General features: G+C 45.9%; 1 protein-coding gene across 1 annotated transcript in view; it reads left to right on the forward strand.

Moving 5' to 3' along the window:
• LOC113930390 (EZH inhibitory protein) overlaps positions 1–13,650 on the forward strand; it is a 96,209-nt gene extending 82,559 nt beyond the window's left edge. Inside the window, exons 6-8 of the mRNA XM_035725451.1 lie at positions 992–1,109; positions 7,232–7,356; positions 10,833–13,650. Coding sequence (XP_035581344.1) covers positions 11,093–13,282 — 2,190 coding nt within the window. The 5' untranslated portion in view covers positions 992–1,109; positions 7,232–7,356; positions 10,833–11,092 and the 3' untranslated portion in view covers positions 13,283–13,650. The remainder of the gene's footprint in view (positions 1–991; positions 1,110–7,231; positions 7,357–10,832) is intronic.
• Positions 13,651–15,712: the final 2,062 nt, after the last annotated feature.

Genomic DNA, 15,712 nt, shown 5'->3' on the forward strand with positions numbered 1-15,712 from the left:
GTAACTAGGCATTTAGTGTGAATATTTATATTAATCTGGCTTGGAATCTGGGCTGTGTGTTATGTTTGCTGTAGCTATAAGTGCCAGAAGCTTCCAGTTCTTCGAGTGTCCTTATTTTGGTCCCCTCTCTTGAATTTGAGCTTCCCAAATCACTCCTGTTCACAGGGAATCTGCGGTTTTGCAGTGCTTTCAGCTATAATCCACAGTTATTTCTCTGGAACCCCATTGATGTGGTAAGGTGTGGGGAGAGGGAGGTAATTCTGTAGCTTCATGGTTAAATCTCTTGTCTTTTAGTGGGGGCCGGGTCTCTGGGCTACAGCCTTCACAGGTGTATCTCTAGTGGCGTTGCCTTCTCCCATGCCCTCTCTCCTTTCCCTGGCTGCAGTATTCTCAAATTAGTTCCTGGAAGGCTTGACCCCTATTGCCTACCCCCATTCCCTCAGGTGGGACAGGAAGTCTAGAGGGGGCCTGTGTGGGAGGAATACCCTTCCTCCACCTAGGGTAAAGCTCTAGCCAATTGTTTTCCCTGGAGAGTAGGCCTCTGTCATGGGGAAGGCTCTGGGGGTTATTTTGACAATGATTACTCTTCCTCTCTCCCAGCCAGAAGAACTAAGGCACCTTTCTCAGAACTTCACCATGAAAATCCATTTCCTGGAGTGAAAGACCATGAACATGTGGCTGCCCCCTAAGACCTCAGGGGATGGAAGGGGGGGCAGGGTGGAGATGTGGTAGGGGAAGCAGATTCTCACTCTCCTGTCAGTCCAGACTCAGCTTCAAGCAATTCAACTTATTTACCATTTGAGTGCTCTTACCAGTTTATGATTACAGAGGATTCTGATGCAGGAAAGCAGATCTCAGTTTCGACGGCCTGAATTCAACACTCTCTCGAGATTTTATGTGGTGGTTTGCCCTGCCACCCCAGCACTCTGATGAGTCAAAAAAAAAAAAAAAATAGGTTGCTTCAGCGTTTGCACTGTTTTCTTGTTTTAAGGAGGGATTGCTGATTTCCACCTTGTTTTATATGTTGGAGCTGAAACCAGAAGTCTCATTTGTGACCATTTTTGAAACCCAGCACAGTCATTATAAACCGATGATTTGCAAATATCACGGTAAGTACCAAGAGAAGCAGATGCAAGTTGAAAGTATTTGTCTGAGTGAGCCAGTAGGAAGTGTGTGGTGTTTGTGGTGGGAAGAGTGTGTGTGTGGAGGGGGTTGTGGAGGGGTTGGATTTAGAATCAAGTGTTTCCTACTTTCATTCAATGCTAGTATCATTTAACCTTTAAAATCTCCCCCCCACACACACACTCGTGTGTGTGTGTGTGTGTGTGTGTGTGTGTGTGTGTGTGTGTGTTTTGAGAAAATTAGGAAATAGGTGATGCATTTTATGTAGAAATAGTCTGCAGAGATTTTATGTAGAAGAATACAAAGCAATTCTAAGCATGATTTCAAGGAGCTTGAATAAACACCCCCAAATACATACAACTCCTGAAACAGTCTCTCTCGGTTGTGGATGTCAGCCGTCACTGTTTGTTAACTATTTGTTTGTGGATGTCAGCTGTCACTAATATGCATGTACTACTTACGATCGTGGCAGGTTTGCACACTAATTGGCTAGGGTAATAATGTGAAAATTGCCCTGTCCTAAGTCTTGGGGAAGCAATGAAAGAGAGGGGACTAGAATCTCATTTCACGAGTGAAGAAACTAAGGCTAAAAGAGATTAAGTAACTTGCTGAAATGTCATGCACAAGTAAGGTCTTGGACAGTGTCCCAAGTCTATCTGATATCAGCACCGATGTCCTGTGTGGAATAGTTCTCTGCCTATCCTGGAATGTACATTTTTGAAGAGTCGCAGCTTTATCAGAAAATGGTGTTATTTTTTTCAACTAGGTTTGGGAACCAAACTTACTGAGACAAGTACAAGGAGAGATGAATACCATCATCCAGTTCTTTTCAGAAATCACAGATTCCTAAGCCTTATTAAATTGATTTAGAAGTTAGAAACCAAGATAGAAATCTTCCAAGTTTATTTAATAAAGATAGCCTAAACCCTGATTCCCAGACCCGGAAAAGACGGTACGTGGACGCAAGCCCACAGGTCCACATATACGCACAATGCACAAGCCCACGTGCACACTCCCACATGTGCCCTCACGCACAGAAATATGGATCTATCTCACTTAGGAGCGTAGATTTAATGTTTTATCCATCAATTTGGAGTATGTAGTGTTTAACGATGTATAGAAAATCTACCACATCCTGGTAGTTTTTCTTGAGAGGATATTGTAATATTGAGAAATATTTTAGTATTTTAATAATCCATTTTATCAATAGGGCCAAGGAGGAGAAAAACATATCATTTGAAATGCTGGGGAAGAAACTCAAGAAATTCAGTCCATCTCTGACAAACAGTCTGTGGTCCTTCTTAGTTCTTGCCTTCAGCTGAAAAAATTGCATTAAAACCCTTTACTATACCCATCCACCATCCCTTATCTGAAACCCTTGGGACCAGATGTTGCAGATTCATATACCATACTTTCCATAAGAGCCATAAGCAGGGTCTGGAATAGCACTGCTGAATCTAATAAGACAATATTTCCATAGAGAAACACAAATATCCATGCTGAGAAGGATAAATAAAGACTTAAAAACAGCCTCCTGTCAGTTCGGGTCACGTTTTACGTGCATATGAGACAGGAAAAATAACGCTGGTTTTCATAGCTTTTGAGATTTCAGACTTAGAGTAAGGGATTTAGATTCTGAAGTGTGTTTCTGTCAGTTCTTTTTGCATTTTTTTAAAAAAGGATTTTATTTATTTACTTGCCAGAGAGAGAAAGAGAGAGAGAGAGAAGGAACACAAGCGGGGGGGTGGGAGAGGGAGAAGCAGCCTCCCCGTGGAGCAGGGAACCCGATGTGGGACTGGATCCCAGGACCCCGGGATCATGACCTGAGCCGAAGGCAGACGCTTAACGACTGAGCCACCCAGGCACCCCACTTTGCATTTTATATGTGTTTTTCCCCATTTTTGGTAGATTTTCTTTTTATTGGAGTATAACATACAAAGAGGAGAGAGCACTAGTCATAAATGACAGCAATTTGATGACATTTCACAAAGTGAACACATGCATGTAACCACCACCGAGATCAAGACATACGACATAACTGGTGTCCCAGAAGCCTAAACTGTGTCCTTCTCTAATGATTACACCTGACAGTTAACCACTCTTCTGACCTATGTCACCGTAAGGGTTTTTTTGGGCTGTTTTTAAACTCTCTACAAATAGAATTATCAATCATGTGCCTTTTTATGCCTGCCTTCTTTTGCTCAATGTTCTGATATTGAGATCTGCCCATGTTGTTGCACGCAGGGATATATTTGCCTGTTTCATGTCTGTACGGTAGTCTCTACTATGAGTATACCACACTGTGTGTATTCACTCAGCTGTTGATAGATGTTCGGATTGTTTCCAGTTCCTGACTATCACCGATAATGATGCCGTGAACGTTTTTATTCATGTGTTTTGGAGAACATGTTTGCACTTCTGTTTGATTATGTACATGGATTGTGTGGTAGCCAGAATTCCATGATGATGCCCAGTGACCCTTGTCTTGGCACAATCTCCACCCATTGGGTGTGGATGGAACCTGTGGACATGAGGAGATAGCACTCTGATGATGATGTGAAATTATATAGCAAAAAGGATTTTGCAGATGTAATTAAGGCCACAGATCAGCTGACCTTAAGCTAGGGAGATTGTTCGGGGGTGGGCCAGACCTAATCAGGGGAACACTCACAAGGGCCTAGGCCCCCTTCCGAAAGAGAGATTTGAGGCACGAGAGAGCATGTTCAGGAGGCCACATGGTGAGGAACTGAAGGCAGCCTCTAGGAGAGGAGTGCTGTCCCTGGCTGACAGCCAGCGAGAGAAAGGGGCCTCAGTCCTCCAGCAGCCTGGAACTGAATTCGGCCAACAACACGGATGTGTTTGGAAGGGACTATTCCCGAAAGCCTCCAGAAAGGGGCAGCAAGTCCACTGCCCTCTCACCCTGTGAGACCCGGAGCAGGGAAGCCAGTCACACTGGGCACAGACTTCTGACCTGCACAACTGTGAGCTAATAAAATGGGGGTTGTTTTAGGCTGTTAGGAGTGTGGTCATTTATTCCACACCAATAGGAAGCTAATACAGATTTTGGTACCTGAATGTGGGGTGCCGCCACTGCAAACAGCTAAAGATGTAGGCCTGGCTTTGGCACTGGGTAGTGGGCGAGGGCTGGAGGAATTTTGATGTGCACGCTAAAGAAAGCCCAGGTGGCCTGAGAGAAAGCCCTGATTGCCTCAGACAGACTGTTAGTAGAAATCTGAACTTTAAGGACATTGCTGGTGAGGGTTCAGAAGGAAGCAAGGGACACGTTATTGGAAACTGGAGGAAGGGGATCCCTGCTACGTAGTGGCAGAAAGTTTAACAAGATTGTTGCCTGCGGTTACGTGGAAAGAAGAAAATATAAATGACAAACTTGGCTATATGGCTAAGGGAGAAGTTGGAGGTAGCAGAATTTGGATAGTATAATAGGAAAAACCTAGATTGCCTTGAGCAGAGTGTTAGTGCCGATCTGGAATTGAAAAACCAAGGATTATTCTAGGCTTTGAAACTTTATCAAAGAATTCTGGCTGTTGTTCTCCCAGCTGGATTTCCAAACTGCTTTGGGACTCTTAACTCCTTTCTGCCTTCCTACCCCTGCCCCTCTTTTCCAACCAGAGTGTTCTAGCTGTTATCTCGTGCCCATCCCACCGTTGTGTGTTGGGGAAGATAGCTTGTCTGTCACTTTAGTGTCACCAGTCCTCAGCTGGGGAGGGATTGTGCCCCGGGAGTTGTACTGCATGGATTATACCCAGGAAACCTCATCCATGCCTGATTTGGATGACTAGGATGATGAGATTCTGGACGTTGAGCTGTGCAGTTTTGATGAGCTCTTGGACTTGAGCTGTTGCCATAATACCATGAAAAATTTGGAGACTGTGGGATGGAGTGAATGAGTTTTGTATGTGGGACAGACTGGATCACTGGGGGCCAGAGGGCATACTGTGGTAGGCAAAATTCTAAGAGGACCCCAGGTGACCCTCAACCTTGTATAATCCCCTCCCGTTCAGTGTAAGAGGAGCCCATGAATATGGTCAGATATCACTCCTGTGATGATTATGTTACATTACATGGGAGAAGAGATTTCGCGGCTGTATTAAGGTTCTAAGTCAGTAGACCTTCAAATAAGGACGTCATCCTGGATGGGCCAGCCCTAATCAGGTGAGCCCTTATAATGGGCCCCTCCTGAGAGACTCAAGCATGACAGGGTGTCTGGAGGGGTCCATGTGGCAGGGAACTGTGGGCAGCCTCTAGGAGCTGAGAGTGGGACTGAATTCTGCCAATAACCCAAATGAGCTTGGCAGTGGACTTCTCAGAGCCTCCACTAAGAAACACAGTCTGCCCAACACTTGATTTCCCCCTGTGATACACTGAGCATAGAACAAAGGCATGTCACACATGGACTTCTCACACACAGAACTGTGAGCTAATAAGCAGACATTGTTTTTAAGTAGCTGAATTTATGGTACTTTGTTATGCAGGAATCGATCATTAATACAGATGGCAATTCTGGTATAGAGAATGTACATGATCAGCTTTGATAGATATTGCCAGTTTTCCAAAGAGGTGGTACCAATTTACACTTGCACCAGCATTAGAGAGTTCCTCCATATCCTCACCTAATCTTGATATTGTTAGTTGTCTTGGCTATTCTAATAGATGTTTCGTCAGGGATTTTTATTTATTTAGTTAGTTAGTTAGAGGGCACGTGCGAAGAGAAGGGAGGGGCAGAGGGAGGGGAGAGAGAGTCTTAAGCAGACTCTGTGCTGAGCGCGCAGCCCAGTGCTTGGGGCTCAATCTCACAACCCTGAGATCTCGACCTTAGCCAAAACCAAGAGTCCGAGGCGTAACAGACTGTGCCACCCAGGCGCCCCAGCTCACTGGGATTTTAATGTACATATCCCTGGTGACCGAGGTTGAGTAGCTTTTTGTTTGCTCATCGGTTAGTTAGTGGGATGTCCTGTTTTGTGAAGGTCCTGTTCAAATACTGTGCCAGTTTTCATTGCATTGCCTTTTTTTCCTTCTTGATTTTAGGAGGTATTATAGCCTGTACACGAGACGTCCATGAAATATACATGTTGCAAATACCTTTCTCCCATTCCGAGGTTTATCTTTTCACTCTCTAAATGTGTCTTTTGATGAACGGAAGTCCTTATTTTGATGAAGTCCAAATTACCAGTGTTTCCCTTTCTCATTAGTGCTTTCTGTGTGCTGTTTCCACTCTCTTTGCCAATCCCAAGGTCATAAATATTTGTTCATAACGTTATTTTCAATAAGCTTTAACTTCTGGAATTAATTTTTGTGTACGGCATAAGTTAGGGGCCAAAGTTATTTTTTTCCAAGTGGATGGATATCCAGTTAGTCTAGCTCCACTTATTTAAAAGACCATCCTTTCCCCAGAGCACTCTAAGTGGCACAGTTGTTGTAAATGTGGTGTGGTGACTGTGCTTGTGTGAGTCTATTCGTGGACCCTTCTCTTTGTGTCTTTTGGCCTATTTGTCTATTCTTGTGCTCATACCACACCATCTTAATTATAGCGTCATAGTTGGTCTTGTTATCTGGCTGTGAAAGTCCTGAAAAGTCTTGTTTTTTGTTTTAGATGGCTTTGGCTGTTCTCGGATCTTTGTTATCCATATATAATTTAGAAGCAGCTTGACAATTTCCGTTTTCAAAAGAAAAAACTCCTGGGAATTTCATTGGGACTGCATTGAATCCATAGATCAGTTTCACAAGAATTCTCTCTTCCATTCACTTTCATATTGTTGTCTTCCAATACATAAACATGACATATGTCTGATTTATGTAGGCTGTCTTTAATTTCTCTCAGAAGTGCTATCTGTGGGCAGAGGTCTTGGGACTCCTTTGTTAGATTTGTTCCTAGGTGTTTGTTCTCTTCTGATGCTGTCATAGATGGCATTTAAAAATTTTTTCTCCTTATAATTCTAATGTCAGTATATAGAAATCCAATTGTATTTTGTAAAATTGACCATATATCCAGCAACCATGCTAAATCATTTATTAATTATAGTATCAGATACATATGCTTTTTGACATTTTTAATGTAAACCATCTGTTGTGTCTCTTTTATTTCTTTAAGCGCTGAGAAAACTTATCCCAAAGACTGCAAGCAGACGTGCATCTCATTGATATGGGGGAATATCGACGGGAGAATGCCCATTCCTAAACCAGTCACTGGAAGGGTAATGAGATTACTATGACCTGGTTAGTCAACCACACTGTCCGGTATAATCAGATACGTTGCATTGTGGGCCACGGTTTCTCTTTATTTTAACCAAATATGTAAATACTTGGAAATGAAACCTTGATCAGAAAGGTAAAAATCAGGAGATTGATGATGATGGATTGATACTGGTGGAATGTCCCTCCCCATAAATGAGCTGAAATTACAGTTCTTAAGGTACATCATTTCTTAAGCAAAGATTAGTATGGTTAATATTTGAAAACCGTTCTGTGCATTGCGAAGGAACAATTAAGATGAACTAGTTTACTTCTTACATACCCTTCTGGTGATTATAAAATACAAAGTTATCACAGAAAATTTAACACCTACACATACCAAACTTTTAACAATAGTTACTGATCACTGACAAGATTGACTATGATTTAAATTTTGTTTTAAACTTTTCCAAATTATCTAAATACCCCACCACAGGGTTTGTCAACCTGGACACTACTGACATTTGGACCGGATAATTGTTTGTTGTAAGAGGCTAGCTTGTGCATTCAGGGATTTTTGAAGCAGCATCCCTAGTTTTGATCCACTGGATGGCAGTAGCATCTCCCCTTTCCCCAAATTGTCACAAACAAAAATGTCTCCCAACATTGTCAAGTGCCCCCTGGAGGGCACCATGCAGCTGGATGAGCATCATTACAATATAGTAAATGAGATTTTAATATATATCCAATTCTAGATATATAGATAGTAAATGAGATTTTAATATACATCGAATTCTAGGTATATGTATAGATAGTATACATATATTCAGTATATTCAGTATATAATTTTTATTTGCATAACATAGCCATTTTCCAATAGCATTAAAAGTTCTTCAGAAACATCCCATAAACTCTACATAAGTTTATTCTGTGGACCATCCAGTATCCTGCCAGAAATTTAGGTGGTTTCAATTTTTTTTTTAAACAAATGACACCAAAATAATCACTTCCGATCAAATAACATTGTGGTTTAATATATGTATATTTCTTCCGAATCAATGCCTAGAAGAGGAATTGTAGCACCAAATGGATTTCATGTTTATATATGTTTTGTCAGATTTCCATCTGGCAGGGTGCTCTGAATGTAGAACCCCAATCCGGTAACATATGTGAGAGCCTGGTTTCTTACAACAGCTTAAATCATAATTAAACACTAAAAATTAGCTGCTTTCTATAATGCAAATATCTGTATTTTTCTGAATGCAAGAGTAATCTATGCTCGTTGAGAACATTTAGAATATAAAGTATGAGGCAAACAAAACTTACTCTCCCAGGGATGCCTGGGTGGCTCAGTCGGTTAAGCTCTGCCTTCGGCTCAGGTCATGATCCCAGGGTCCTGGGATTGAGTCCTGCATCAGGCTCCTTGCTCAGCAGGGAGTCTGCTTCTCCCTCTGCCTGCTACTCCCCCTGCTTGTGCTCTCTCTTTCTCTCTCTCTCTCTGACAAATAATAAACAAAAAACCCTACTCTTGCATTTTTTTTTTTTTGAGAATTGAGAATCACTAGATTCCTACTGTGTCCCCAATCTGCAAGTCTTCCCAATTCCAGGAAGTGGCACCACCATCCACCCAGATACTATGGCCAAAATCTAAGAGTCCTGATTGCTGTCCTTCACTCATGATCCCACAGACATTCATGTTTTCCCAGCTGAGGCCTCAGACGATATCGTAGAGCAGAGATGAGCCATCTGCCGTCTGCCCTGTCTGAATTCTAGCTCTACAGGATGCCTGAGCATGATCAAATGGTCATTGTTCCATGACACTAAGTTATGGAGCGGTAGATGAGAACACATTCTCTTCATTTAAACACATCCTCTATTTCATCAGTATTTCATTTTCCATATTCCATTTTATTTATATTCATTGTCTATTCCACCCTTCATAACTTTGTATTCTATATTTCATTCCAAGTTTCATTCCATTTGTTGCTATTCCATCCTGGTACTTTTAAATCTATAGTGCAAATTTCATAGTCCATTGATTTCATGACCTTGCAAATTCTATTCCATCGGTTTCCTCCCATTTTCTTTAATATTTTACTTCACTGTATATTCCACTCCATTCTTTTTCTCATATAAAGAAGTTATTTTTTTATTCCACATGCCATCAGATATCTATTTCCATCCTCCTTTCCATTCCATTTTCCCATTATATTCTATTCAATTTTCATCCTGTTCAATTTTCCATTCCATATCCTGTTTAAGTCCATATTCCATCCCCCATTTCATTCCAATTCCCACTGCAGTTAGTCTCCACTTCATCCCGTTTGGCATTCCATTTCAAATCCATTTTCCCTTCCATATTATTTAACACTCCAAATTCCATTCCATTCTACTTTGCATTGTGTTTTGCTCCAGTTGCTCCTCCGGTCCAGTAAGGCTCCCATTCCATTCGGCCGAAATTGTCATAATGGTGACTTTCAGAACATCTTGCTGATATTTTAATCAAAGAGTTACAAATGTGCATGGCCTGTGCCAAGAATTTCTTCATCTGGGAGTTTATCGATAGCAAGGACACAATTGAGGATATGAACGATTTTCAGTAAGAAGGATGTGCTTCACAGTGATGTGTTATAGATGGTGAGACGTTGGTTGATATTGGAATGTTTGAAGATGTAAGCTTCTGGTATAAATGGAATATTTTCTACTTAAAAATTGCCTTGTGGAAATTTACTTATTGACATGGAGAGAGAGTTTTCTGGACCCAAAAAAGCAGGTGACCAAACAATATGGATAAGTGATCCCATTTCATAAAATAAACTATGTGTAACTTGCCTTATAGGTGTGTCAATTTAGGTGCTGGCTTTCTTACATTTGCTTTTCTGTTTTGGGTACTGAAATGGCAGCCCTTCTGTAATAATGACTAAAAATCTGGTCTAAATATTGGACTTCAAGCGTGTGCATCACAGCATATTTGTATTAACAAAAACTAGAGAGTAGATCACACAAATGAATGTACATTCATCAGTGGATTGCTATGCAGCCCATACAAATGTTGATGCATATTTAAGGACAGTATCATCCTTAATCCCAGGCAACCCCAGTCTGTGTTCAGGGGACAAGGCAAGGAGAAGCATCCTACTGGAAAATTCTAAATCCAACCTCTGGGTGCGTGGCAGCAGTGCTGAACATCCCGAGCCCAGGCAGTGTGGGCCCCATCCCTTTTGTTACTTTCAGGCCGTTCTCCAACCCTACAGCCCACTAGAGGAGTTCTGGGACAGTCTCTTCTGGAGTCACACATGGGCCCTGCGTCCTGACGGGATTCCAGGAGGGATGCCCAGCTCAGCGGTATCTCCTCTTGGCCAGTGTGGTATTTCTTTCAAGCCACTGCTTGAAAGTTTCACCACCAGAGTGGTGCTGACAAGCTAAACTGATTTGGGGTGACTCAAACTGTTTATACAGACAGTATCGCTGCCCTCGCCCTCGAAACACACACACACTCTCTCTCTCACTCGCTCTCATAGGGGCCCAGGTATGGATCGGAAATTCACATCGTGGACCCGGCAGCAGCGGCCCCCAGAATGGTGGAGCACACGGTTTGGTTTGGCGCCAGACGGAACTAGGTTGGCTCGCTCCCTTTAAGACGCGAGTCACGTGGCAACCACCCGACCAATCAGGTGAAGATCCGACCAGGACACGCCCATCCTCACTCCTCCCCCTCGGAGCTCTACCCAGGCGGCGTCTTTGGCCACGCTCTCGCGTCTCGGAGAGAGAATCTGGAGTTATGTCCACTCCGTCGTCCGACCAGAAGGCGCAGATGCAAGAGCAGGGTGAGGTGCCCACAGGGCCGAAGAACGAGGTTGCCCCTGCCCCCGGCAACGCCCGTGGGGCCGGGAACCCCGATCCCAGTGCCTTGGTCCCCTCGGTCTCAAGCGGCCTTTCTCCCTCGGGTGGTGGCGCCCCACACAGTGGCACGGCAGGTTCCTCTGCCTTTGCCCTGGCTGCCGCCGGCGCCATTTTGATCAATGGCGAGGGCCCGGAGCTGCCCTCCATGGGCTGTGTGCCGGAGAGAGAGCGTGCTGACCTCCAGGGCGGCTGCAGTCCCCACGCCGAGCTGAGATGGCTGGTGCCCGGGGCGGGCCTAGGTCTCCAGGCCTCACACGCGGGCGGCGTGGCCGCCATGGTGCAAGCCATGAGGGGAGTTGGTCAGGCCAGCGGGCTTCCGACCCTGACCGCGAGACCGGGAAAGGGCCGTGGGAGGAAGCAGCCCGGCCGCGAGGAGGCTGCCCAGGCTCAGAAGCCCCCAGGGCGGCGCTATCCGTTTCCTGCGCTTCCTACAGCTCAGTGCCCCGTGCCCTTGCCGCCATCTTCTCCGGGGTCTCAGCCCAGCGGCCGCCGCCGTTCTCGGGCTTCTCGGTCGGGTCACGCATCCCAGCCAGGCCCAGTCCTCCGCAGTCAGGCCCGGGCACCAGGCCCAGTCCTCCGCAGTCAGGCCCGGGCACCAGGCCCAGGACTCCGCAGTCAGGCCCGTGCACCAGGCCCAGTCCTCCGCAGTCAGGCCCGGGCACCAGGCCCAGGACTCCGCAGTCAGGCCCGGGCACCAGGCCCAGTCCTCCGCAGTCAGGCCCGTGCACCAGGCCCAGGACTCCGCAGTCAGGCCCGGGCACCAGGCCCAGGACTCCGCAGTCAGGCCCGGGCACCAGGCCCAGTCCTCCGCAGTCAGGCCCGTGCACCAGGCCCAGTCCTCCGCAGTCAGGCCCGGGCACCAGGCCCAGGACTCCGCAGTCAAGCGGCCAGGCCAGGCCCTGCCCTTAATGGGCACGCCACCCCGCCAGGCATTGATGACCTCAGCCGTGAATCTGAGCCAGGCTCTGCTCGCCGCCGCCGCCATGCACCTGAACCAGGTCCTGTTCGTCGTCGCCGCCGCGCCGACCGCCGCCGCCGCCGCCGCCGCCGCGGCGCCCGCGGCGCCCGCGGCCGCGGCCACCGCTCATCTGAGCCAGGCCCTGCCCCGCGAAGCTGCACCACTCCGCCAGGCCCGGCCCCTTCTAGCTACACCACCCTGCCACGCCCTCTCGGCAGGCAAGTGGCGGTGCCGGGCCCTGCTCTCCGCAGCCAAGCGTCCGAGTCGGGCCCAACACTTCGCAGCAGTGCATCCGCACAAGGCCCTGCGCGCCGCCGCCGCCGTCGTACCACCCCACCAGGTCCTGCTCTTCGTAATTCCACAACTAGGCCTAGCCAGGCCCTCCGCCGCCCCGCCACCCCACCGGGTCGGGCTCTCAGCAGTCCTGCGTCCCACCCAGCTTCTCTTCGCCGCAGCGGTGCATCCTGTCGAGGCCCTGTTCTCCACGACGGCGCTACTGGGCCAAGCCTTGCTCTCGAAATCCACGCCTCCCCTCCAGGCCCTACTCTCCGCAGCAGCCTCGCAGCCAGTCCAGGCCCTGTTCTCCGGAGCCACGCCTCCACACTAGGCCCTGTCCTCCGGAGCCATGTTACCCAGCAAAGATCAGCAGCTCACAGCCTTCCTTCTCCACCAGGGCTGGCCGCCCAGAGCCCTTCTCCCCCTGGGTTTGCCTTAAGAAGGCTGGTCTTCTGGAGCAGCTCAGATTCACCTGATCCTGCGGTCCTGTTCTTTGCCTCCCAGCCTGGTCCTGCCATCCACGCGAGTTCCTCCTCACCATCCTCTCTTGGCGCGTTCTCTTCTTTCTTACCTAGGCGATATAGTGAGAGCTTCTCCTCCTCATCCCCTGGGTCTCCTGGCCTGAACCCCTGCCCCTCCCCTGCTGGGTGTTCTGTCCTGACCTCCTCTTCGTCCTCCCCTTGGTTTTGTGGTCTGGGCTCCATCTCCACCCCTAGCCCTGCTAGCATTAGGCGTGCCTTGCTGCCAGCACTTGATGCCCTGAGCCCTCTCTCTCCAGGAGAACAGGCTGAAATAGGAAGCACACTGTACCCACCTATACCTCCTATGCTGTGACCCTCCTCATAAGACCCAAAAAAGGAACCCGCATCCACCCACTGTCCTAAATGGGCTGCCTGCCCTGCAGTTAGGTGTGAGGTTTCCAAGTTTTGTGAGCCAGCAACCAATGTCCTGAGTTTTGAAACTTCCTCTCCCCAAGACTCCACCACCCAACACTTACCTGCTGTTGGCCCTTGATTCCAGGGCCCCTTCTCCCTCAAAAGGGCTAGCCTGCCTTTGCCCCTGAGTTGAGATTCCCCTTTTCCAGTGTTGCCACTTATACAATTAATTTTTGATGAATAAAATTAAAATGTTGACTTCATTGTGTTTTATTTTTTAATGTACTGTGGGTTTTGATCGAGGTACAAAGGTTTTTAATTTTGTGTTACAGTTGGAGAATTAGAAAAATGTAATCAGCATAGTAGCATTCCTTTTGAATGATAAGTGGAGTAAAATATTCTGAGTCATTTTGCCAAACTTTGAAGTGGGGGTCTGTCCAAGACGTTTTCACTAGGTACTGTGTATGCTTAGCATAAGTATTAGTACTGGGGTAAGCCTAGGGAGCACCTTGATGGGGATTAAGAAGTGTAGTTGTGATGAGCTCTGGCTGTTGTATGTAACTGTTGAATCACTAAATTGTCCACCTGAAACTAGTATTATACTGTATGTTAACTAACTGGAATTTGAATGAAAACTTAAAAAGAATAGGGGGCACTTTAACCCAAGTTGGCTAGAGAAATGGACAGGTGGTGGCGATATTCTGAGTCAGGAAAGAGGCAGTGCATGGTCAGGTATGTAGGAGGAGGATAGAAGGCATTGCTGAAATCAAGACCCACAAACAGGAAGAGGGAGCAGTTCTTCCTTTCTAGAGGAAGAAATTCATTGTGTTGGGAACTGGGGCTCCTGAAGGTGGGTCAGGAAGGGGGTGGACTTAGTTGGTGATTTAACATTAATGACTGATAGGGGAATAGTCCAATGTTGGGTGAACATTGTGTTAATGAATAATTCTATTATAAAAAATGTTACCTAGTTTGTGAGCAGGTCTTTGAAGTTGAACGTGTGTGTGTGTGTGTGTGTGTAGGCGCAAGAACTAGATGGACATACACCACCCTATGAACCGGGTGTATATCTGGTTCTCTGAGTAACATGATGTGGTCTTATCTTCTATATTCTGTTAACATTAATGACTGATAGGGGAATAGTCCAATGTTGGGTGAACATTGTGTTAATGAATAATTCTATTATAAAAAATGTTACCTAGTTTGTGAGCAGGTCTTTGAAGTTGAACGTGTGTGTGTAGGCGCAAGAACTAGATGGACATACACCACCCTATGAACCGGGTGTATATCTGGTTCTCTGAGTAACATGATGTGGTCTTATCTTCTATATTCTGTTTTCCACCTTGACCCTATGACTACTGTGATGGGACTCAGCTCCTTTAAAATGTTAAGTTTTGGAAGCATGGTAGGATACCACATTAAAAGGAATGGAGTAAAAAATACATATAAACCAAAATAACAAAAGGAACCCTCTCTCCCTCCTTTCCCATATTTCCCACAGGGTCTGTCCCAGAAGATAAGTTTTGGTGTCTTTTTTTTTTTTGTACACATTTCACTTTGCAGGGGATCCTATATAGTCTCATGTCTTCAAATATCACCTTAAGCTTGTGAATCCCAAATTTGTGTATCTGTTACCATCTTTGTACACCAGCCACATATATCCAACTGTTGACTTCACTTGAGGTGTCTAACGCATTTCAAACTTGTCATGAGTGCTGTTCATTAGAAATACAATGCTAGTTAACACATGTAATTTAGTTTATTTAGAAAGTCATGGAAATAAAAAGGCTAGTATTAACACGACTGTCAAATAACAAAACTAAATTTAGTAATGAGTTTGATGTCCTTTATTCAAGGGAAAACAATCCATAGGTTGGGGGAGTACAGTACCTCATAAGCAATAGAACACTCATCCTGAGGGTTTTTGAGCTAAAGCAGGTTTTATAGTGTTAGAACAGGCATTATAAAAACAGCATGATTGGCTAGGAGGTAAGGGGTTTCCCGTAAGATTAGTAGGTCCAGGGCACCTGGGTGGCTTAGTCAGTTAAGCATCCGACTTTGTTTTAAATATTTTTATGATGGAGAGAGAACGCACAAGTAGGGGGAATGGGAGAGGGAGAAGCAGGGTCCCTGCTGAGCAGGGAGCGCCTTGCGGGACTCGATCCTAGACCCTGGATCATAACCTGAGCCGAAGGCAGCGTTTAGCCAACTGAGCCACCCAGGTGCCCCAAGCATCTGGCTCTTGATCTCAGCTTACTCAGGTCTATCTCAGGACCCTGAGTTCAAGCCCTGTGTTGGGCTCCATAGAGCCCACTTAAAAAAAAAAAAAAAAAAAGATGAGCAGGTCCTATTGTCTAGGATAAGGTAAGCTAGCTAGAACTGAGTTGGA

Source organism: Zalophus californianus, chromosome X (genome assembly GCF_009762305.2).
Source record: "Zalophus californianus isolate mZalCal1 chromosome X, mZalCal1.pri.v2, whole genome shotgun sequence".
In the NCBI taxonomy this organism is placed as follows: Eukaryota; Metazoa; Chordata; class Mammalia; order Carnivora; family Otariidae; genus Zalophus; species Zalophus californianus.